The sequence below is a fragment of the Fringilla coelebs genome (genome assembly GCF_963513975.1).
Source record: "Fringilla coelebs genome assembly, chromosome: 2".
Lineage (NCBI taxonomy): Eukaryota > Metazoa > Chordata > Aves > Passeriformes > Fringillidae > Fringilla > Fringilla coelebs.
In genome coordinates, this window is record NC_140029.1 from 112018898 (window position 1) to 112044325 (window position 25428).

Here is a 25428-nt window from a genome sequence, read left to right on the forward strand (position 1 = left end):
GACTGAGTTGTGCTCTGCAGAGAGCTGCAAGTGCCTTGGGCAGCTCAGCATTAGGAGACAAGACCCCACTAGGCAGGGCCACAGCCAGCCCTGCAGAGATGCAGATGGATCTTCACCTATCAATGCCCTTGCCCTCCACCACTCCCAAGCTTGGCACGGTGTAGAACTCCACCACAACGGGGCTATCAGCCAAAAAACCACACAGAGCCCTGGGAACCATCACAGGTAATGCAGGACACAGAAGAAGAGCAGAGAGGCCAGGGCACCAACCCACCCAGGCAGGATGAGACCAGTGAGAAATAGCAGAGAGCAAAAGTGTGACCAGGCTGACAGGGCAGCCACTGAATAGCACCGAACCAGCATGAAGCCCCTCTGCCCTCTGTGACCTAAACCTGGCTGGAAGAAGGTGACCATCCCTGCAGGCATTACCCCCAGCTCCACAGCAGCCCCTGCCCGCTGCCAAGGCAGCTGTGTTTGAGTGCTCCTTGTTTCTCAAGTCTGCACTGACATTGCTTCTTCCCAGTCTGTGGTACCATGGGGACTGAGGTCTCCTCCCATCCAATCCCCTTTCATTTTTTGCTTTAACTTGTTTAGGATTTATGCTGTACAGCTGCTTCCCCCAAAATAAAGACTAAAAGACCTGCCACCTCCTCAAGTGCTTTGAAACCTTTCCTACCGCTCTATCACTACCTGTTTAAGAAAAACCTCAAAGCTTGATTTCTTCCCTCAAATCACTTACTCTGAAAAAGATCTCAACGTTTTTGGGAGCACAGATGAAAAAACACTGAGATAAAAGTCTGAAACTTCTGAAGAGGTTAGACCTGGGCCTCTTCACTGTTATCTAAGTGAGGGTACAGGCACACAAACAATTCATCGCAGAGATATAGTGGAGTACAAATTTGCAGTGACTCACGCTCTTTGAAGGAACTGCCATGTGCTCAGCTCTACCCTGCAGCAAAACACAAGTTTACCCATCAACAGAAGCACAAACCACCACCTCAATTTGCATAGCACTCCTGCAGCTTCACCAACTAAATTACTGTACAGAAACCTCCTCCTCTGCCCATATTTCAAGAGTTAAGAAAAGGGGTAATTCCAATGGCAACCTGGAAAATACTGCTGTCTTGTCAGCTGTGCTTCTGGGATGCTGCTTTCCTTCACCTGCAAATTTTTTGCTGTCTCTTAACTTCTTAAAAAAGTACATACTTATCACAGCCAGCAACAAGCAGGATCCCAACACAATTGTGTGCATTGTCCCCAGATCCACAATTTAATCACCCTAATTTAAATTTTGTAACTCCCCTCTTCAGCACACTCAAGTGTGTTCCCAATTCAACCAAAAAGTCAAAATTCCCACCGGTTGCTTAGAAGCCTGATAGGGCAAGCCTCCAAAAGCAGCCAAGTTTACAGCCACTAGTGCCTAGCTTGAGTCTAACATGTAGGCTCTCTCTCTAATCAACATAGAGAGCGATGCATTTAATTTCAACAACGACGGACTGCTCTCCAGATTTGTCTTTTTCTGTCTTCTGAGGGCAGATATTGCCTGGATATCTACCTTAGGCAGCAAGCCTGGTGTTAAACGGGTGGCAGACAACTCATGAGATCTTCCAAAATATTTTCCTGCCACCCTGAGTAAAAGAGCATGACACAATTTTGTGTCAGTCTCAGGGAACTAAAATCTGAAGGCAAACAACAGTTGCAGACTTTGTACATGGGCTAATCCTTTTTCATACATCAGTCACAAGGCCATGGCCCCACAACATCCTGAAGAGCTGCACCCCTTCTTTTTTTTTTACCCCTCTTCCCTCAGCACCTAAAACTCAGCCTGAGATGTCCTAAATTCTTCTCCTAACACATCTCACAGCCCAGGCACAACTCCATCATCCCAAAGACACTGCTCAGAGGGGGATGAGAAGAGGAGCAGTAATATACAGAAAGGCTTGTTTTTGAAGCAGTTGGAGACCGGTGAAGAAGCTTAAGCCTTGATACACATGCTCGAATGGCAGAAGGCCTTTGAACCACATGACTGGCCTCATTCCAGCTTCAGTGAGATTAGCACTTGTGTTGTATGCCTAAAATTCAGATAAGAGTCCCACAGAGTGCCTGGGGAGCACTTCTTACTCCAGGCCATCACAGACATCAGGTCCTCAAAGCAGTACTAGACTGTGGCCAAAGTCTCAGTGAGAGAAGAGGAATCTGGAGCAGTGACATTAATAATGGCAGAGGGACAACTAACCATGCTTGTTGTTCATGAGGTGGGGAGAAGTGTACTTTCAAGCCAAACTGGCATGTCTCTGAAGCTGACAAGATTATTTTTTAGCAGCCTCAGAGCCCTGGAGACACAGCCTTCAACAATGCTCAGATGGCAGGAGCACAACACATCCCAGCCGCTCTGCTGCAAGCTGAAATGCCCCAGTGCAGACAGCAGCCCCACGTGCTGCTGCACCAGTGTCCCATGCAGCTCCCCTGTCACAGGGCTGTATCGTGGAGGTGGAAAAAGAGGAGAAACTCCTCCTTCAGCTCTTTCCTCAAACCATGGGACACAACAATTCCAAGGTCCCAGAGCAGCAAGCCTAAAATCAACACTGCTTCAAAGCCATCCACTTCACACATAAGTGGAGAGAATAGAGATGCTAACAAACCTGTCTCCCTTCAGGCTTTGCTGCTGCCAGAAAAGAGCCACTCAATCTAATGAGTCAATTAAAAATTCATAACTGGATGAACGAAAAAAAAAGTTTGGTTCTTTTTCTGAGAAAATGAGAACAGTAACTCTTTTCTGTACCTCTTCTTGCATACTGTCTGCAGAAACAAAACCAGCCTGAAAACCCCCAACCTATGGCTGAGATAGGAAAACGGAAAGGACCTGTGATCTGCCCAGGTCTGCAGAGAGGAGCCCACAGAAGGACTCCATGGTCCAACAAAGTTGAAGTCAGCACCACTTCCCATGAATGAGAGGCAGAAGGAAGGCTCTCTGTAAGGGGATTCTGTCTACAGGTCATTGCTGGGAGCACTCTGAAAAATTCAGTTTCTGTCAAGAGTTTGGCTAACCCACAGAAGGGAACGTACACAGATGCTCACGTTCAAAATGCAAGTGACCCTAAGCCATTTCCAAAGTGAATTTTCAGAAATGAATTAAGCTAAAACAAATTAGGCCCCAAAATCCTGAGGACAAGCATCCATGAAGGGGCATAATGTGATTTAACTAATCCACTAGAAGTTACTTTAGATCAATTTTCTCGAGTGTCTCTGACACATGCAAGCCCCAAAGCCAATGTCCTCCAAGCACTGTTCATGGGTGTCTACAGACTCCCAAATCTTACTGGTCTGTAGCTGTGGAAAGGGAAGGACAGAGCAAAAACAGATCAACCCAGCTTTGGTTCCCCAGACTCTTGGGAGAGGAGTGGAGGAGCTTCCCATTGCTGACTGTGCTCAGCTCCAGCTCTTTGGCAGAGCCACCCAGAATCCATCCAACCCCACCCTGCCCCCAGGCACGTTTTTTCAGTGGGTGTTGGTTTCAATGGGTTTCACTCCCCAAGGTGACTTAACAAAAGAAACGCTGACTCAGTCTTGTTTAAACTGCAGTGGGAACTGCAAATCCAGACACCTAAAGCAAATTACAGACCTACAAATAAAAAATAGAATACTCAGGCATCTACCCCCCAACCACTCATGGACATCAGATTGCAAAAAAGGCACCTAAATAAGCACCTACACCCATGCTGCGGAGCTTCACCTGGGAGAGTGGTTGGGCTGGCACCCCTGAAGGAAAAAAGCCAAGGCCATGAAAGCTGGAGGCAAGAAGCTCAACCCAAAGGATGGCTATTGTGATTGAAATCACATCCTGGCTCCTTTCACCCTGGATTTCTTGTGTCAACACAGCCTGAACCGGCAACACCACCACAGGCTGGATAATGTCAAAGTGGTTTCCAAGCTGCAGCCTCACAGGCACCTCCTAAGGAAAGCAGGCCTGCTTGCTGTCTGTGGGCTTGAATTTGCTAGAGGGGTGTCTGTGTTGTACAGGAGCTCTTTTAGGGGTCTTTCAGACAAAGGGTTGGATGGAAGCTATTTGACTGCTGTTAGCTGAGTTAGACACTTCAAATACTGCTTTGAGATACAGAAAGCAAGCTGAAGCTCGAAAAGGTCAAACCTTCTAGTCAAAGAGGTGCTGTGGAAATACTCTAGATTTTAAAAGTACCTGTTTTTGATTTTTCTAACGCAAACCAAAAAAAATAAATAAAAAAATTCCCAAACCAGCTTCTCCACACTCATCCACAGACAGCTCAATCTGCTCAGTGGTTTCAGGGTGTACTCCACACTGCTGTAAGAGCCTGAAGATGACCATCTCTCCTGTTCTCTTTTATGTGCTGCTCATTACTACTCCTCTCTTCCCTGCTCAGTTATTTCACCACTTTTGGCAAGCAGCTCTCTGGTCTGTGTCTTGTGCCATCTGACACAGACTCCCTGGCCCTTTCCCTCTCTGTAAATCAGTCCCAGTTTGCTTTCAGCCATGGCTTCAAACGTTCCTCTGCCCAGCCATGCTGTCTGGTGTCTCATTTTTATAAAGGCTTTATTAGTGAAGAAAGCTCACTATTTCCTGTGCCTCTACACCGTGATTTCCTGCAATTCACACCACTGTGCCACCTGCTCTCCCTGCTCCGCCTCTCCCTCACAGGATTTTTATCTGACAGCCTATGCAGACCACACTGCACACGTTGGGTGGAAGGGTCTCACACCCTATTGTGGTGTTACATTTTAGTTAAATGGTATGCTCTGTCTCCCCCCTCAAAAATGTAGGGTTTATTCCAAACCTCTGATCCTCCCCTGAAGTATCTGTAATCCCAACAGCCCAAGTCTTATTCTGTGCCCACTCTGAATCTCCCCGTTAAGCTGTGAGGGAGGCCAGGTTCTTCTTGGCCCTTTGCCCCCTAGGCTCTCCCTCTCTTCCCCTCCTTCCTCCCTTCTCCCTCAGAAACCATGCTGCTCGCAGGGGTGGGACCCCCAATAAACCCTCATCTAATCAGCACCCTCAGAAGCCGTGTGGAGTCTCCTTGCCTGCCTGCCCAAGCCTTATTCCGTGCCCACTCTGAATCTCCCTGTTAAGCTGTGAGGGAGACCAGGTTCTCTCGGCCCTTTGCTCCCTGGGCTCTCCCTCCCTTCCCCTTCCCTGCTCCTCCCTCAGAAACCACGCTGCTCCCAGGGGTGGGACCCCCAATAAACCCTCATCTAATCAGCACCCTCAGAAGCCATGTGGAGTCTCCTTGCCTGCCCGCTGCTACCAGCCAAGGTACAGCTCAGGGGGCCCCCCGGGGATCCTTAGGAACCAACTGCGACACCCCAGTGGCCCAGCCAGGCCTCGAGCAGCACAGCTTACCCACGAGGTTCATCTTGGCGCTGTAGCTGCCGAAGTACCTCTCGTCGGTGTTGGGCGTGTGGCACTCGTACTGGCCGGCGTCGCGCTCCTGCAGCTCGGTGATGTGCAGCAGCACGGCGTCCCCCTGCAGCCGCTCCACGAAGATGCCGCGGCCGCGCACGCGCTGCGTGTAGATGGCGTAGGGGAACGAGGGGTCCACGGTGCTGACGATCTGCACCTCCCGCTCGGGGGCCGAGGGCAGGTAGATGGACCACTGGAAGTTCTGCTCCGCCGGGCCCTGGTAGCCGCTCACCTTGCACCACAGGGTGACGTGGGAGCCCTCCGTGCGGTAGAGGGGCCCCTCCTGCACCGTCACTTGCCGCTGGGCCAGCGCCATGCCTGAGGGAGGAGAGGAGCCCAGAGTTACTGAGCGGCAGGCAATCCCCACACCTGTACCCAGATACATCCCCGCCCTGCCGTGGCCGTGCTGGATGAAGCAAGGCCTCACAGCCCGTTTTACATCCAGCACATCAGGCTCTGACACAGCACCCCCCGAGTCACACTGCAGGATTCTTGCTGACTCAATGGAAGTGTTTTAAAAAACACCCCACGAAAGAAGCAGCTTTGAGGTAACACGAACCCCTTGTTTGGAAGCGGTAAGAACCCAGGCGTGAAAGGGCAATGCACCACGCAGTTACAAATCAGAAACTCAAGGTGACAGGTCTTTGTTTTCAGTACTTTTACTTTCCAACTCTTATCACCCCCATGGAGAGAGGCCAGGGGACGACACTGCCTCTCCTTTGGCTGCGAGGCCACCCAACTCCAGCGCCCCAGGCACCTGTCCTCCATCAGCAAACCTGCCAGAGCCTTCAGCTGGTACCAAACCCCCTTCTTTTCCCTAAACCCAGCACAACTTCTTCATTCTCTCTTATGCTTGTAAAGGCCCACGGAGAAATATCATGTTTCCGGCACCGCCTTCCCAAGCCAGTTTGAAAGGTGTGCATTTAGCACATAACAAACCCAATTAAAGTTAATGGAAGGAGCGGGCACTTTCCAGCAAAGCTCGGTGCCCCCGCTCTGCAGTCAGGGCCCATGGCCCCGCGCTGTACACACGCAAAGGCGTGCAGCGCCAAACAAAGACAGCCCCGCAGCACGGCGACTGCGATCCGCCGGATTTTTACACAGATTATGGATGGCTGGCCCTTGGGCTCATGGCACATTACCAGCACAGCCCTCCAGGGGCCAGATAAATTACAGCAATCTATCTTGTTTGTTGCTGCATCAAAGGCTCGAGGTCTGGAGACCACGGTGGGTGTTCATCGGTTATTGAGTTACCAGCAGCATGCACACATGGCAAGGCCAATCACCCTGGCTTCTGTGACTGCTTGCTTGCCATCATAAAACAGCAATAAGCCGATTTAAAGCAGGTCCTGCATAATCACGTTTGCAAATTTCATCCTCTCTGTGCATCTGTATGTTGGGGGTCCCCCCCCCTTCCTCTACTTTTCAATAACAATGCTCAAGTCCAGAGAAGAATTTAAGCTTTCAAAAAGTGGCATCCTGCAGGTGAAGAGGTAGCCTTGAATCTGGGGTTTATTGATTCAATCCTGCCCTCTGAACATCGATGTCCAGAAATGAAGTTTTTCACCCCAGCCAGCCTGGACCGGAGCCAGGAGAGATGGTTCTTAGCAGCTTAAAACAAATTGTGAAAAATGGGTTCAGCACATCCATCAGGGCATGCAGCTGAACAGATGGAGTGCAATTCAAACTATTAACTTGGGCTCAGCTTGCTGCTGCTCCAAATTATGTTTCTTTTTACTCTTTATGAAATAATGTGATTTAAGGGGAGGACGGGGAAAGCTAGCACATTTGAAACAAATAGGGAGAGGAACAACAGAGGCAAACACTCCCCCACTGTTTGCTGTACCAATCTCTTCATCCTGGGGAAAGATACTGCTAGAGACAACTAACACATCTATGGTGCAGGCAGCCTCTTCTGTCACCCCACAAAGGCCAAAGGACAAAGCAAATATTACAGCCTTTGAAGTGAACTGTTTTCAGAGCAGGAGGAAGGACAAGATCTTTATTACACACCTAAAAACAGCTCATAATCCAATTTCTGTATGCACATGTAGCCCTGCTACAGCATACACATATCCCACCTGCAATGACAATCAAAATTGCACCACAAGGCAAATGTGCAATGGTAGGAATTAAAAGTTCCACACACAACACTTCATCAGGTATTTCTCAGCAAAGTGCACAACTTTGTTTATCAGGCTTTTAACACAGTGCTGGATTTTTTATGTAAGAGTTTTCCAGCGATTTAGTTAAAAAACAGTATTTTATCAGAGATGGGTATCTGACTTTCCAAAGCTCATTGGAAGACCACAACCCTGGTGACCCACAGCACAGATTTTTGGCAGATGTCAAATCTCACCACCCTCACAGACAGCACTGACATGGGCTTCCTTCTTCCCTTGCCAGTGGCTTTTAGGACCCTCATTGTAACTCTAACCTGGAGTCCTCCTCCAGGTTCTGAAGAGCCCCACTTTCCATTCCTCCTCCTCTCCTCCCTTTGCTCTGGCTTGCTGCACCTTCCTAAAGCAGCCAAAAGTAAGAGAGTTGAGAGCCAAAGAGCTCCTTGCTTCCCATTCTGGCCACAGGAGCCTAAGAAGCTGAGGGACAGAAGAAGACAGTGCAGAAAAAGTCCTGCCCAGCTCCAGGATGGACAGAAGACACAACAGTCAGGCTTTTGCCTACAGCCTGCAGCAGGTTGCTGTTCCAGAGGTGAGACACAAAGGCTCAGAAGTTGGATGAACAGGCTGCATTTCCAGAGGAGCAGCACATCCTCAGCACTGTTCCCTGCGCCTGGCTAAAACTCCTGCTCCGACACGAGTGGGCACAAATGCTTTTCAACACTTTAAAAAAATCCCAAACAGCAGAAGCAGAAGTACTTCTCCAAAACTATTTTAATCAAGAAAGGAAAGAAGAAAAACAATCAGCCTGAGGCAGACATCCAGCAGTACATGTTGTGCTCAGTTACCTTTTGCATGATGTTTAGCATTTTGCAAGCTCTGGGAATTGCTATATCCACAATACACCGTATTAAGAAGAGAACTGCATTTCTTAGTGAGCAAGTGCTCTGATTAACAAAAATAACGTGTCTGAGATCCCATTTAAACTCTTATCATTCCCTCTTGAAGTGAGAGAAGAGCTCACTACAGGAGGAGCTGTGTGCTCCACACCTTCCCTAGGACACCCAGGAGAGAGTGATGGTGGCATTTGGCTGGTACTGCACTGGCACAGCTGGCTTTTAATTGCAAATCCAATATAATTTACTGACAACGCAAGGGCTAATAGGGAGGAGGTAGTGAGCCAAGTGCTACTTTAAAATTAATAAGAAATTGCAGGTTTGTTCATCTGTTTTTTTCCAAAAGACAGCAAATCCCACGTGATAAGGAGGAAGCCATACCCTGATCCTTATCCCCTATGGATCAGGGCTATTGTTGCCAGCCTTTTGAGCTAGGGGCATGCCAAACAATAGCCAGGCAGCTCTCAGCTTACCCATCTCCCAAGCCCTGGAGGTGCACGGAGGATAAGAGCAGTGGCAAAGGGGGCAGCGCAGCCAGGTGATGAGACTGAAGCAGCAAGGGACAGTGCAGGACCCAGGAACCCCAGATGCTCAGTCCCTGCACCTGCCCTATGCCAGCTCTCCCAGCAGGGCCACTGCAAATGTCATGGGAAACAGCTCTGAAAAGCACAGAAAAGGCAAGAGAAAAGTGCTATGTCAGAATCACACAGTCATTCAAGTCTCCCTTGTCACATCACAGCCAGGATTTCAATGCCTCTCCAAGAAAGAAAGGAGCAAAAGAGGAGCACCAAGTATCCCTGCCAGCCAGGCATCTCCCCCAGCAGCACTACAGCTCAGCTTCTGAGTACACAGTGTCTTTGCAAAATCTGTACCCTCACAGCAACCTCAGATGATTTTGGCAAGATCTGACCTTTCCAAGGAGACCCTCACAGAGCTCGGAGCTCAGGCTTTCCACACACAACTGGTCATTTCAGGTGCCTGATTTGAAGTGCTTTGAAGAGGCCCCATTTCAGAAAATGCCAAACATTTACCTTCTGGGAAGGAGGTGGACCTTCAGGTCCCTTTCAGAAGAACACGTGTGCAAAATTTTAGCTGAGAACATTGACTCAAGGCTTATTGCAAGGGACAGGTGGGTGTAATAAAAGGATGCCTGAGCACACAAAAACCCTGCCACAGCACTGACAGCTCAAAAGAACAAATAAAAACTCATGACAGAATGATGAAGAGCCTCTTGCACAAATATTCTCTCCATCTCAGACCATATGGGTTATGTCTGCACCACATCCAAAAGTGCTGCAGCAGTTGCACCAAGTTATCTTCAATATCAATAATCACTGCCAGTAGTCATTTAATCTGAAGGAGAAACTTGAGCTCTTATGAGTATTATCCTGGGTCTCTAATCACTAGGCAGAAACTAAAAAAGTCATGATATACATATCTTCTTGGTATAGATACCTTCTATAAGCACCAGGGCTAACAGCGATGAACACGAAATGGTTTGAGGGGATATTTCTACCCCTGCAGCTTTACAGAAGTTTTCCTTCCCTGAGAATCTCTAAAGTACAATTTGTCAATAACTGACAATATTAATCCTAAATTTCCTTTAAAAATTACTTTGTGCCTTTGACTACAGTTATTAGACAGAAAACATTTCCAAGGAGATCCCTCTCCCTTTCACAAATTCACAGCACACATCTAGGCTTTGTTGTTGGGGCTATTGTTTGTTCAACTTACAGGCACTACTGAAAAAGTGTCAAGTGAGGAACAACAATGATGATAAACACTAGGGAATGGCTCCTCCGTCAGAAATAATGGAGTCCGGAGGGAAAAAAAGGTGACTTGAAGGGGATCTGGTAAAGGTTTTTTCACAAATATATATGCCATGACAAAGAATTTACCCTTTACCATCTCTTCTGGTTTAAATACCAAGGGCCATCAAGTGAAACTGGTCAGACCCAGATTTATAACAAGGGAGGCAGTTTTTGCAGCTGAACACAGCAGACCTGTGGGTATGGAAGAAGTTTATATGGGTCGAAATATGAGTGGGACAAGCACATGAAAGAGGGCTACTAAACAGGTAAATCACATCAGATTCATAAGGCTCCCAAAACAAGCTACAGTTGCACAGCTACCTAGCTACAGCTTTTTGAGTAGGGATGCTGAGCAAGGCACAGGATTTACTCTGAACTGGTACAGCTGTCCTTGTGCCCCTTCACAACCCATGTCATTGCAGACTGTACTCTTCAACAACATGGTCTGCAGACTGTGCCTTGCTTATACTACAACAGAAGCTAAAAAAGGTACCATTTTGGCTTCTTCTCCAAGAGCATGACTATTTCTATTCTGAACACCTGAACTGGTTCCCTCAAAACATCCTTAGAACTGACATAGGAGCTTGTGCCCCTGTGCAGGGAAGGAGAGGGAAGGGGAGCATGCATAAATCCTACTTGGCTATGACAAATTAGCATCTGCAGCAGACCACAGGACCTGGCAGAAAGTCCCCAGTAATGAAGACAATTCAGACATAAGTGCTAAAGGGCAGTTATGCTAAAGAGTCTAATTCTAAACTACAGAGATGCTCTGGGCAAGCTCAGCCCAAGAGCAGGTGCAAGTGCACCACAGGCTGTGGCCACTGCTGCCCTCATGCAGGTCTGAGGCGATCTGCAGGAGCCCAGGCTGACCACCCAGCTGGCCACTGTGCTCCAATGCATGGAGTGGTGCCATCTAAGGTGAGGCAAGTGCCAGCAGACTTCCTCCTGCTGCTCTCCGTGTCCTGATGCCCCCCGTGCCCTGCTGCCCAGGAGCTGCAGGTTGTGGCATCACCCCTCCTCAGTGCTCTGACTCTCCTGCCCCAAGGCACTAGCACTGAGCCCTGCACAGGCCTCTGCTGCCAGTGAATTACTCAGGGACTCACATTCCCTCTGAAATCAGATTTTTCAGTCTCACTTATGCACAAGGTTTCCCAGGGGATGGCCCCTCCTCTCTCCCTTCTGTCACCCACAGAACTTGTAGACACCTCTTGCCAAACCCAGCCCATCACTTAGTCCTTGCTTTTTCTCCGGACTCCACAGCAGGGCTGATACCCACAAAACAGTAATTCATTTCAAGAAGGCTCTTCCAAACTCACCATTGTCCAGCCACTGAGAACACTTCCTCAAGCAACCATCTTTTCTTTTTGCCATGGGCTGAAGACTAATAAAATCTCTGAGGGAGACACTCTGCCCCACCAAGCAACACCAAAGCAGAGAAAACCTTTTAGCAACACACACCTGCTATTCTGTGAAGTCTGCTGTTAAGGCACACAACCAAAAATTAGGTTTGAGCTTAATTTTTGCATAAATGAGTCACAGCAGGAACAATCTCCATACACTGCAACCTGCTGCCAGATGGATAAAAACAATGCTATCAGAAGAAAACATGTGGTAAGCCCCCACCATCCCCCCAGTACTGTAAAGCCTCATTCTGGGAAAATACAGTGTTTTCTTGGGGTATTTTTTCTCATGCCAAGAGAGCTCAGTGTACTGAAAGGCTGGCTGGAGCCACCTGCAGAACAACTCTGTCCCCATCCTCCACCCTTTTGCTTTAATGTTTAAATGGTGCAAACACAAGGATGCCTGATCCCCTATCCTCCCCTCCCTCCACTCCTGCCACCAAGCCACCACTCCCAGCACATGGTCCATCTTTCCTAAACCAGCTCATCAAGCTATTCACTCCTCATTCAAATTCTCTCCACCGCTGAGCCAACTAAGGATGGCTAAGTGGCGAGGTCAGCCAGGAGCAATTTATACAATAATTGCTATGGAAATATCAGAATCAGTGGGGAAATATCAAAGCATGGGCAAAGTAGACAGGAGCTGCCAGTGAAGCTCTTTGTTCTTCCAACACCACTGCCTTCCCTCGTCTCTGCTCGCCGCTCCGTCTCACAGCCGCTCACTTCCACAGCAGATGTTTACTGTCTTTTAAGAAAAATGTTTTCAATAAATATGAAAGAGATGGCATTTCTTTTAATCACCATAGATTGCCATGGCCTGTGACTAGCTTCCCAAGTTCTGACTGTAAAGGAGGTCTTGTACCTCTGCTATAAATATGCATCCAGTCAGACATCCGACCCCTTCACCAAGATCAGAGCCATTTTACATCCTTTGGTTCTTCTCAGATCTGGCCCTTATATTGACAGAAGACTTCCTTATTTTCCCCAGTATGGCATTGGTATTCTGCAGATGCACAGTGCAAAATGTGATCTGCCCTTGTGATTTCTTCCCCCCCGCTTTTTTAAGCGAACTACATCCTATATGGATGTCACATTCCTCTAACTGTTCCTTCCCTGTTCCACAATTAGGCATATTAAAATATGCTAGTTTTAACACCACCTTAGAACAGCATATTCTTGAGCCACAGATCAAGGTTGCCGCATTACTACAACCTTTAAACTTTGAAAAATGCTGAAAGGATGAAATAATTCATTATCTATGTTGGATGCTGCGAAGACAAGAAACAATAGGCTTGGACTTGAAGAGCAGAGATTCAGACTGGTCATGGGAGCTAGCTAAATGCTCCATTTCCCACAAGCTAGGAAAGTGAGGCACCACAGAGACTGCTCTGTGAAAGACTGAGGCATCTTACACTATAGCTTCCTCTAATAGACACTTACTTTCTTCAAGGATACCATAAGGCAGAGATGAACCTGCCCCAGGGGATGCATGACACAAGATCTCCCTCTCTTACAGTTCTATCATTCTCAATCATCCCACCAGAAAGTATATTTAAAGTTACTTTGCTGCACAGAAGCCTGAAACTACTCTTTAATCTAGTACAGCTTCACTTTGAAAACTCAAAGTACTCAGCATCCAGAAGCCAGCCAGACACGTCTGTGGTCAGAAAAAAGAGCAATACCCATAATAACCAAAGGAAGGGGAATGGCTGGGCAGTCCTTCTGCACACAGATCCCTGAGCTCTGGAGCTCGTGGTGCTCAGCCTCCTTACTTCACGAGGGCTTTGAAGCACTTGGTGGCACAGGATGTACCTGGCTGTAAAAGGTAACAACACACACTGGTGCACGAGGGCACGAGGGACAGACTAAGCTGCTGCCCTGCTGCTTCAGAGGCATAATGTTGGGGACCCAGATATCTTTGTGCAACACACCTACTGCTTACTGCAGCTTTATTAATCTCCTGCAAAGATACTGAGAAGAAAGAATCCCTTACAACCTGCAATCCTTGTATTCACCAAAGTTTTGACTAACCCCACAGAATGCTGGCTCTTTTCTGTACCTAAGGTAGAGCTTGTCCTGTGAAACATCTAATCCACTGTTTCTCTTCCTCCAAGGTCAGCACACGACCTTTGCAGCCCTTTCCCATCTCCCAGATCAGCATGTTCTTCCCATGCAGTACCACTGCTACCCTTATCACTCTGGGAAGAACAGAGCAGAAGCTCCCTGGCAGATTATGCTTATATTGGGAGTATGCAGGCAGGAAGTGTTGGATTGCCCACGCAGTACTTCTGACTTGCACTGCTCCTTGTGCCTCATCCTTCGGAGTTTCTCCTTCCTCACAGCCCACTGAATCCATGCCCTAGTGACTTGTATCACTGCTGCTGGTTCCAGGTCTGGTTAAGCACTACAATACAAAGCAGCATTTACAGCAGCCTGCTGGAATGCCCAAGGCAATGCCTACTTTTATATTTTCCAATGAAAAGCAGTGATGGCTTCATTAGTGCATCCCCAGCCTGAGTATTGAAGCTGTCACCACATGTACTCCCTGCAAGATTTAGTGCAGACCTGCACAAAAAGTGAAGTCTCCAAAGATTCCTATGTGTGCTTTTCCTTCTGTTCTTGTAGCTAGCTCTTAAAATACATGTAAGGACACACCAATTACCCTGTGTGTCTCTAGTACTGCTCCCAGACCTCAAAAGGACTCAGCACTGCCATTTTAGTACCAAGGCTATGAAGCACGAACACTATGAAGCATTTTGGACTGCTGAATCCTTGGCTGGTATGTGCTCCTAGCCTATCAAGAGGAGGGGGTGAAATGAAATTGTTTTGAGCATCAAAGCTAGGCAGGAAATTTCTGACATAGTTCATTATGCCCTCCAGCCCCAGTATTTCTTTTTATTATCCTTCTTTAGTCTTCAAGTCCTACATGTTCAACGTCTAGGGTCACTCGAAGAATTGTCAAACATTATTCCCTGTGCTATCACTCACTCTCAGACAATAAGAAACTTCATTTTGTTTCACAGTCAATAACATTTAATGTCACTTCTTTTTTTGTTTTCCTGCATGCTCTGCGATCCCTTTCAATATTAAAAAACAGAATGTCTCTATTATTGCTGTAATTCACCTCATAACATCCCAGATGCTTAAATACTCTCCCAGGAGAAAAGAGTGTGGAGTCCCAAATTTCACCTTCACATTATCCTTGCCAAAAGGAAACAGCATTTATTGCCCAGGCTCTCATTAAAGGAATTCCCTCTCTTTCATGAGATCTCTTAAAATACATCTGATGCATGGAGAGCCTGCTTTCTTACCTTCCCTCAAATTTATTTTTCCTAAAGAAAAACAAAGCTTCTTGTTCTCTTTCATTAAAACACAGGGAGGAAGGACAGACATACAAGTGCCTCCCTCCATCTCCTAAGAGAAACAAACACCAGTGTTTTGGCCCATCTTTCCATACTCCTTGAAGTTGCTTATTTGGTTTCCTGCCCTTCCCCTTTCTTCAAGTGACTGCAGATTTTCCCTTGCTTTGGTAAGGATGACACTTCAGCACCCTTATTTTTCTCTACAACCTTTACTTGCATCTTTGTCCTTCTGGGCAGGGCTGGAGCATCTCCTTTTCAACCTCTAAACTGGAAACCTCAGGCAGCCATTTATTAATTGCTTAACCCCGAATTGATTACCTTCTAGAGAGAGAAACTTAACAGCAATCTGTTAAATATTGACAGGCTGGAAGAGCTGATGACAAAGTGCCCTGCTGCACATTCCTTCCTACCTCCCAGGGCACACCATTCCTCCAGCACTCCAGCTTCATCCCTAGGCACAGGTCTGCACCTGCTCCCCACCTCCTTGGGAGCACACAGCTCTGTAGAAATAACACTAAAAAAAAGCTCTAAAATGTAACATCCAGAAAAGAATGCAGCCAGGGCAATCTCTCCCTCTTCCTTCTGGCATGCTGAAGAAACATTTGTGCCCCTCAGCCACGACCATTATCAGGAGAGAACATTCAATTTGCAAGGCAAAGCTGCCATCTTGTACTCCTTCAGCAGAAAGAGCTTTCAGGAAAATGACTTATCCCCAAAGTCAAGTGTACTGGCTAAAAGCATGCATTTTTCCAAGATAGTTTTCCCACCCCACCATAAAGGATCTCAGGAATATGAAGTACAGCCATACAGCAGCAGTTAGTTTCCATCTCCTCCCCACAAATTCATCTGGATTCTTCCCTGTTCACTAAGCGGCAGCAAGATGCTGCCTCTCAAAACTTCTGTGATTCAATCAGACAGCATCCCTGAAAGACAGACAAAGATCCAGGGAGATTCTTCAGCTACCTGCTCCCTTTTATTGCTAATTAAGATGTTAGAACTCCTTGTCTGCATACACTATAATTTATTCCTTTGACATGCTACACAGACTATCAGCAGTTGTCACCAAACTACCAAGGCTCTCATTTCAAATGGGAGGACAGGAGCTTTCTGGCATTTGGAAAGGAAATCAGAACAAAACAAAACAAAGGGTGCAGAAGCATTTATGTTACTATTTCTTCCAGGGAAAAAGGTACAGTCATTCCTTTTAAGCATAGTACTATCAGTGAGTAAGAAGGACAATCATGCAATTCTCCTCCCTGAGGAGGTACAAGCCCATGCACCAGGGGGAACTGACCAGCTGGAAAGCATAGGAAAACACTTTTTATATTAAACAAACAAACAAACAAACCCAACAACAACAGTGAGGGTTAACTGCACACTGGCACAGGCTGCTCCAAGAGATTGTGAAGTCTCCTCCCTGGAGACGGTCAAAGTTATCTGGACAGGATTCTGGGCAACCTGCAAGGGGCTCGGACCAGATAATCTCCAAAGGTCCCTTCCAACCTCAACTTTTCCATGAAAGACTCTCCAAAACTGCATTTTCACCACTGCTGTAGACTCAGTTACCTTAGCTCAGCACCAAGCACCTACGCAGAGCAACCTCACTGCACCAGCTACAGAGAAAAGGTGGTAAAAACACCCTCATCCCAGGAGATTCAGTTTAAAAATGTGGTTTCACGATGCAGTTAAGCTGATCTAGGTACCAGCTGCCACGGCAAAAAAACAGTCTTGCCTTCCCACTCACTTTATTCCTAGCAAAATACACACACTCCTCTCCCCATGCTTGACCTCTACATAAGCTGAAAAAAGAATGACCCAAGAAAAGAGTTTTCACCAGGAGAGCAGGAAGACCTTTTTCTTTGGGGGATAGGGGCAAACAACCCTTTTAATCGGTTGGGATAACGCACCAGCTCAGGCACACTGTGAGCCAACACCTTCAGCAGCCAGCAGATGGGTCAAGAGAGAGCAGGAAATGAGAGCAGGGCAGAGTGGGAGCAAGTGCCAAGGTCTCTGTCTGCTGGGAGACCCTGACGGCAGCTCTCTAGCAGGCCTTATGCAAAGGCAGCAAGTGAAGAACTGCTGCAGGTGCTCACTGCAGGTCACTCCCCATCACACAGAGCAAAATAAAAGGGTTTCAAGGCACCACTTTCAGCAACACAACCCTAAGAGCAGGAGACTTAATGAAGCCTAGCTTCCCTTGCCTTCAGGAGGGAGGCTGTCTCTGAGACTAATGACTCGACTGCAAGCTCCAGCTGCAGCTTCTCCTACAGCTGGCACAGTCATTTGGAGGCACTGCTGAGGCCCTTGAAGAAAAGGGTCTCCTTCAGTGCCCTGCCGCTGCCCTGACTCAGCCACCTACTCTTCACAGGGCTTGCAGGAACTTGTTTATATCCGAGCTCTCTACTCCTGTCAAATTTGCGTAAAATTGGCCAAAGGGCTTCCAGGTTATCTGGAAAGGGGTGGCAGAGGCAGCATGATCAGATAAGCCCTCTTTCTCTGAGAACCCAGCCTGAGGAAACACAATGAGAGGCAGAGGCTGGGAATCAAAAACCACAGAGTGAAGAAGCTCTGGAAAGAAAAGGTAGAAGGGCTTTAAAGAGAAGACACGCATTTTGCATTTGGCACAGCAGAGGAGGAGGAAGAACTAATTTGAGAGTTCAGGGGAACCAGCAGACAAAAAAAGAAAGAAAGAAAAAAAAGAACAAATTTCAGAGGCAGAGATGGCTAGGAAATGCTGCAGCTTACATTCCTTAAGCAGAAAGACCCAGGTGCATGCACATGCATGCAAGTAACCACCAGAGACAGAGGTCAGAATTTTGAATTGAACAGAAACACAAGCCTGTAACACTAGCAGAGAGGCCACTCCAGTTTTTAGGAGTGGACAAAATTACAAAGAGGCAGGGACTGTAGGAAGATCTGGATGGGGTCATAGAATAGACCCCTTGTAGCCACACAAAAACAAACCCTGAAGCTGGTATACAGAGTAAACTCATGAGGTCATAAGAAAAGCTCTGTGAGAGGCAGGAAAAGACAAAGACAACAGAACTTAGAGGAAATCACTCCAGGATGAGACCAAAACTGGTTAGTGCAAGGTCAATTACAATGTCAAGAAAGGTAGTATTTGATCACAACCAAGATGTAGGGTAGTGGGGGTTATTAAGAAAGCCCTTGCGAAGTAAATCACAGAAGAGACAGACTAAACTGGCAGAGAGCTGGGAGGCAAAAGCCCCAGACAGAGCATCCCATGGGGCTTGCAGAGGACACAGCAGCTGCTGAAGGAGGTGGGGGGATAAAGCAGCCTTGCACTGAAGGAGAGAGGCTATGAGCAGGAAAACAAATGACAGAGACAAGGAAAAATTAGTTGGGACCCTTAAGACAAGCAGAAAGGTTAGAAATTCTACCTTTGTGAAAAGCATGGAGAAGGAAAGCGGGACAGAGAAAACCAACAGGTGAAGACAGACCAACATTTATATGCCAGCTCCCTTCATAAAGTTGCTACAGTTCGAGAAGCAAATCTGAAGATGGAGAAGGGCCTATCCAAGCTTGGGGGGCAGTACCACCATCAGCATTCAGTAAAGCAAAAATTAAAAAAGAGTTTATGAGAGACAAGGCAGAGAGGGAAGAGACCAAGCCCTGAGATGGGGAGGTCAGAATGGTCAGAGGACTCATGCCACTGCATGACAGCAGGAGCAGAAGCAATAGATGGTAAGGGCAGAAAAAGTGTCCTGGGGATGAGGGGAGGTGCTACTGCATTGGTGGTGTAAACAGCTATGGGGCAGAAATACTGATAAAAGAGAATGGGGGAAATCCAAATCGAGGGTGCACAAAAAAAGCAGCAGCAGGAGTGGCAGAGGAGGAGGAAAACAGAAAGACCCTTAAGGGGAAGAGCAGTGCTGACTGAAAACCAAGCCATGCAAGGCTGGCTGGCAAGCCAGGTACCTCCTTACGGCATGGGTGACCCAGGGGCAGGGAGGAATGACTCTGGACTAACCAACAGCATCTGCTGAACAAGAGGGGCCCAAGACAAGAACTACACACATGAGAGATGCAACACAGAAAGGGACATGACCTTAACTTAATGCAAGTCTCATTTGATGTATGGAGTCTGGGAAAAGCTGCAAGTTGGATTTTTTCAGGATTACAGAAATCAGCTCAGCCACACCACACTTCGGGCACCAGTCCAAACGCCCTTCTGCCTCCCAGAGCAACCTATCTCAGCATCCATGAGATGGATGGGGCAGCACAGCCCCAGAGACACCCCAAAGGCCATACACCCTGACTTCAGCAAGAGCAGACTTGCCACTTTGCAGGGCTGCAGGTTTAGCTGAAGGTCTGAAAGAAAGCTGAGCCCCAGCTTCTAGACGCAGACAATGTGTTTGAGGGTGACTAACTAAACAGCATTTGTCACTAAACAAAAAAATCATTCCTAATGAACTGAGAAAAGGAAGAGTGGGGGATGAGGTAGACCTTTCCTAAATACACCACTCTGAGCATCCTCCTGCCTACATTCCCCAATGAGCAGACATATGCAGGAGTTTTCATCTTCAGCTACTTACTTAGCAAAGCCTAGTCCCCTCTGATCAGGGAGTTAAGGAAAGGCTTACACAGCTACCAGGGAGGGAGGGTTTTATTTATCTGATTTCAACATGCCCAAGTTATCAGACTCTAGAGGAATTCAATTAATGAGAATAAAACTCTTGTTTGATGCAAGTCTGGAAGGGTGCAGTGGTTGTTTTTTTTCTGCAAATAGCTGCACCCCAGAGATTTTACACTGATTATAAGCCTTAACAGCGACCGATTGATGCAAGCTGAACAGATCCAGCAGCTGCACCGAAACACCACACACACTCCAGCTCTGTAAGGGACTGACACAGCTGGAGGAGACCACAAAAAAGACAGGGTGAAGGAAGGGCTGCAGGGCCAGGAAGCTGGGACTGCAGTCCCAAAGGAGCTGCTGAGGCCATCCCCCTCCTCACCTCACAGCAGCAGCAGACTGGTGGTGAGGGTTGGCACGGCTTGCACCCACTAGCACAGCTGTGAAATGTCACCTCCCGAGGTGAAGGCAAAATTAAATGTCCTGCACAAGTTTGTGAGGCAAGGCTTGGGCACCACAGGCACTTGGCTGCTCCTGGCCAATGTCCCAAAGCACACAGGAGCCAGCCCCTGCCCTGTCCCCGGCTGGGATGGTGCTCCCATGCCACCTGCTCCCTGCCAGGCCCTGGGGCACCTGGCACTTGGTCAGAGCTTCTTCGTGCCACCACAGCATCCCCTGGGTCCCCTGGTGAGGAGGGAGCACGGCTGTGGGGGCAGCAGGGACAAGGGACCATGGCACACCCTGCCTTGGATTCCCATCTCAGGACAGGCCACTCCTAACAAAGGCACCAAGCTGTCACCGCCTGGGACAGAGCTCCCACCCACCCTGGCAGTGTCCATCCCCACTGGCTCTGCCTGGGCCATGCCCTCTCCCCCACAGCCACCCAGTGAAGGGGCACAAATGGGGCACAGCCTGTCTCCCAAGGGGCCCCAGCAACCCCAAGGGTTGGCCCCAAGGTTTTAAATGTGGCAGTGGTCACACCTGGGCTGGGGCTGACCTCTGGCACTGTGGAAGAGGGGGAAAGAAAGAATTCTGACAGCAATGTAGGCTTTGGAGAATTTTACTCAGATAATCCTCTCCTAAGGTTGGCCAGCTGGCTTTAGAGGGAACAGACGGAGCAACATCACAAATCACTGAACCGATGGGAACCAAACCCAGGGTGCAAAACCCTTCTCATACAAACGTTTCTTTTTAAATCCTGCCATGAAGATAAGCACAGCTCCCAACACCACTCCCAGGCTGTGCTAGTCCTAGGAGATTTACCCAATGTTTATTCAATGCACATTTCTCCAAAACCCAAAACCCACATGGTACATTCAGCCAGGAAACCGAACAAACATCCATAATTTCCTTTGACACCTCCTAGCTACACTGCTCTGACAAAAGCAACCAGAGCCATCCAGCACCACTGCATGCCAAAAAAAAAAAAAAAAAAAAACCAAAAAGAAAAAAAAAAAAACCTCAAAGAATCCCTGTTATCCCTGTTTCCTAACTAAACCCCTTCAACATAGCGAGCCAGCAAGAGGGAGGAATCACAGGCCGAAGCAGCCAGATTCCATCAGCTGGTTAGGACAGCACCAATAATACCTCCTGGCTGTATATTTGGGAAAGACATGTAGGTGTTTCTACAGTCTGCTTACACAGAAACCTCAGGAACTCTCCCCTCTCTTCCCTAAGGGAGATTCAAGACATTTGAGGTTTAACAGCTGCAACAACAGCATCCTCTTACTAGAGAAAATATTCAGGAACAAGATAACAAGAGACACGGTTACTGAAACAGGATGAAAACATGGAAAAAGCCTCTGGGGTCTAAGTGCTGCCCTAATGACTGCAGACTGCTACTCAGAAAAATCTGAATTCAAGTATACAGCTCTCATCACCACTTGCAGATCAAATAGGAATGGCAAGATGCAAATCTTGCTGCCTGCAGAAGAGGTAATCTAAGACACCATTTGTGAGCAACCCACTAGCACTGCCACAGCCCCTGCAAACACAAAGAAATAAAAACCTGCAAATGCCCTTGATCTTGCATTCATTCCCCAGTAGATTACTGTGCTGAACCCAAACATCATCACTTTAATGTCTGGAGCAGTTGAGGGCACAGTTATTATTACACATGAAATAGCAAGGGTATATATTCTCTATTCAAATTCGATTGCAGACACGGCAATGGGTTAAAAAGATGAGTTAGAAGGAAAATAATGCCAACTATTCTCTTTAAAATAGTTTTAGGACCAGTATCTTATTTATTTCAAAGCCAAGAGGTAAAGCAATTCTACAAAACCAACTCAAAATTAGCAGATATATTTTCCCTTTACACTAGAAAAGAATGCAGATGCTAAACCTATTATACAGACAGTGAAGTGTCATCAGAGCAAAGAAGGCAAAAATAGCTAAGTTATCTGTAAGATGACTAAGCAAATGGATTTTCAAAAATATGCTTTCAAATATGACACCCTTTTCTTAGAGCTGCATACATCTGTTTAGCTTTGTTAATTTCTCAATTCTTTCTTTTGATAATTTATTTTTAGCCTCCCACTAGCATACTTCCCCAGAAGCCTCACTTCACCCTACCCACACTCAAGATTCGCATCCACATACGGAGGATGATTTAGAAAATGATGCTGATCACCCCAGTAACTATGGAGAATCTCTACTGCAGCACTTTGAAGATCACGTACATGCATTTCTTTTACATCTGTCCTTCCACCAGAAAACTCTACTGTCTCCCACCCTCATTTCTACCCCTTCTTCATCATCCCCACCTATATTGCAGGGGTCTTCGTGGCTCCACTGGTACCTTCCAGGACTGGAACCTTCCTTTCTCATGTGACCCTTGATCCTGTAATTTTTGCAGGTAAGAAGCAGCCCCCCTCTTTCCCAGGCCACCACTAGTCCCAGGAGGAGAAGGCTGCTTGATGCCACCTCAGGAACAGCAGTGGTTAGAGGAATGGGGGCAGCAGAACCGGGTGCTGCTCCTACAGCTGGGGTGGGAGCCACATTCCCCAGCACCTCTCTCCCACATGTGCCATCAGCAGCCGGGTTTAGAGGCTGCTGGTATCAACTATGGTCATGCTCCTCTGCACATCCCCCTCTTCCACCAAGATACCTCTGTAAGGAAAATTACCCTTTCCTCAGATTTCATCTCTTCAGGGACTTAGTTGGCACCCACACAGCTGCAGCCTCTGGTAATCTACATTTCTGAGGTAACAGCAGGAGTTGGTACTTGGCCAAGCCTCCCACTGAGTCATTTTTGTGCCACGCACACGGCTCCTCTCTGACACTTCCTCATGGAGGGATGGGTACCCTCAGGAGGGTGATGAAACATTGGAACAGGCTGCCCAGGGAGGTGAAGGTGTCTAAGTGCCACTGGTTGACACGGTGGTGTTCAGTCACAGGCTGGGCCGAGGACCTCAGAGGGCTTTTCCAGCCTAATTGATTCTGTGATTCTGAGGCAGCTCCTGCTGTCTGCCCTGTCTGCTGCCAGGAGCCCAGCCCTCAACCTCCAGGAGCCAAGCACAAAGCTCTGGGATCCCCTTCCCAGCAAGTGGCCTTCCAAGGCTCAAATCCATTACACTGAGATCATTAGGATGCTTTCAGTAATGCATCCCAGTGGATCTGCTAGAGCAGCTATTAAGCATTTGACAAACAGCAAAACCCTTCCTCACATTCACCTCCCTACACCCTCCCCCAAAACAAGCCAGCCTAAAAAAACAAGGGGATGCAGATGAGAGGGGTGACAACAGCTTAACAGGGGCAGGCTTGTGAGAAAAGGTGACAAACCTCTTAGAGATCAGCTCCTTGCCTACCCTACACTACCCCATGCTGCTCAGGGCAGTCTCAGATAGCTTTCCCCACTGCTCCAGGAGGAAACAAACCTCCTTCCCACCAACCATTTGCAGCCACATTCTTCCCTGCAAAGACTGAAAGACAAAAAAATATCCCAAACACCAGAGCCAGGCACAAATCAGAATAGCCACTGAGTAAGAGCTGCCCTTCCCTTCATTTGGCAGCCACAGGGTAGCATCTGCAGAGGAACCCTGCAGGCACAACCGGACAATTCTAGAGGAGCGGATGAGGTGTAAGAGCAGCGGAAAATTGGAAATAAAATAAAAAACTAGACTTCTCAAGCAACACCTATAAAAGATGCAAGATGAGGTCCCTCTATGCTCTAATGATGATGGTAGTATCTGAAAGGTTACGTCTCTCCTCACATGCAAGCAAGGGGAAGAGGTGGGATAAAAAGCAATGTGAGATGAGAAAAGCTTGTTTTGATATGTAAATATGAAGATGAGCAGGTAGATTTACACGCTCCTTGTAGCCCTTTGGACTCTGCACAACTTTTGCCCCTCTGCAGCACAGGTATCTGAGGCTGGACTATGAGTCCCAATCACAGGAAAGGCACCTGAAGCTGATCCTGCTCAAGTCCAACTCATTCACAGCAGACAGGAGTAAGTGCTTGGCAAACTTCAAGCATTTGGCAGCTCCACACTCTAGATTAGATTTAACTGCCAGCCAGCTCATGGCATGGGACTGATTAGATGTAACAGCTCCTGAGGTGCCAGTGACCCCTAGATTAACTGTGCTGCTGTAACACTGATGGCTGGGATGAATCACAGCACAGTCACATGGGCTGTGCCCCACCAGCCTAATGGGGCTGCAAGGAGAGCTCTCCTTCACCTAGGATAAGCAAGAGAGCTTGTGCAGGTAAGTAACACCACAGAGCTCAAAGTAAAAATCAATTTTCTTCTTTTTCTAACACCAAGAGTGAAATCAATCAGGCCGTAACAATCTCTTCCAGGCCATGTTTTCTTCCATGCATGAGAAAAAAGCCGCCTGTTTGCTCACAGACAGCAAATGAGACCTCAGCCCTAACGCTGCATATCTCCTCCCCAAATAAATCCCATGACACCTTTTAAGCCATTCTCTCTACCTCAAGCAGCCAAGAACAGAGACAGAGTGACTGGCCCACCATTATATCACAAGTCAGAAGAAAGCACTGGAATTTGCACGCTGTGACTCCTGCTGTAGGCGCCGGGTAAAACTGCAGGCATAAAGGTCAAACCCTTCGGCAGGAGCTCTCAAGATATTGCCTGCAGGCCACAAGCAGCCAGCAGAAAGCTGGGAGATGGCACAATGCCAGCCCAGCTTCCCTTGGTATCCATGTCCTTCCTTGGAAAGCGCCTTAGCACCTGGCAGGGCGGTTCAGCACTCATCCCCCACAAGACGGAGCAAACATCCCTCCTCTGTAATGGGATTAGACAGCGGAGCAGGAAAACAGGATCCAGGAACCTCCAGGAGAGGAAAGCCAAGCTCGACAGCACATTCAGGAGGGGCCAGGACTGTATGAGAGGGGAAGGAGCAGAAAGCACTGAGTCAGGGAGATGAGATGAGATGATATGGTGAGAGGGGGCAGAGCACTCCGAAAGCACACCGGAGATAAACGCATTCAGATAATTGCTCAGAACGGAATAAATATTAGTAAGTACTATAATTACCTCGAACACTTTACAAAGCTGTAAGAAGAAATATGACTAGAAGAGAGGCTGGCACACAAATGCTGGTTGGGAAGCTCTTATTTCAAGCTATCAAGAAGGAACCAACAAGGCCTGACACCCAGGTTGGTAATTTCAGCTTGGCAGCCAGCCAGAGCCCTTTGGCTGGATCCTAGGTACTGGGTAACTCGAGTTAATAAGTGCCAGATTCCAGCAGTATGATTTTCCATAGTATAGAGCTTCTGGATGACTTCTGGCAACAAACAACTGCCTTCTCATACTCAAGGTCCAGTTTCCCTTTCAGAGAGAGTTGGAGGAACCT

The 25428-nt window shown here is 47.7% G+C and overlaps 1 protein-coding gene across 1 annotated transcript in view; it reads right to left on the reverse strand.

The window, feature by feature from the left end:
* The window catches only part of IGSF3 (immunoglobulin superfamily member 3), a gene marked incomplete at its 5' end in the record, with an annotated part of 91184 nt that overhangs the window by 58614 nt on the left and 7142 nt on the right, over window positions 1-25428 (reverse strand). The window contains one exon of the mRNA XM_084226698.1: window positions 5372-5749. Within this exon, the coding sequence (XP_084082824.1) occupies window positions 5372-5749 (378 nt within the window). The remainder of the gene's footprint in view (window positions 1-5371; window positions 5750-25428) is intronic.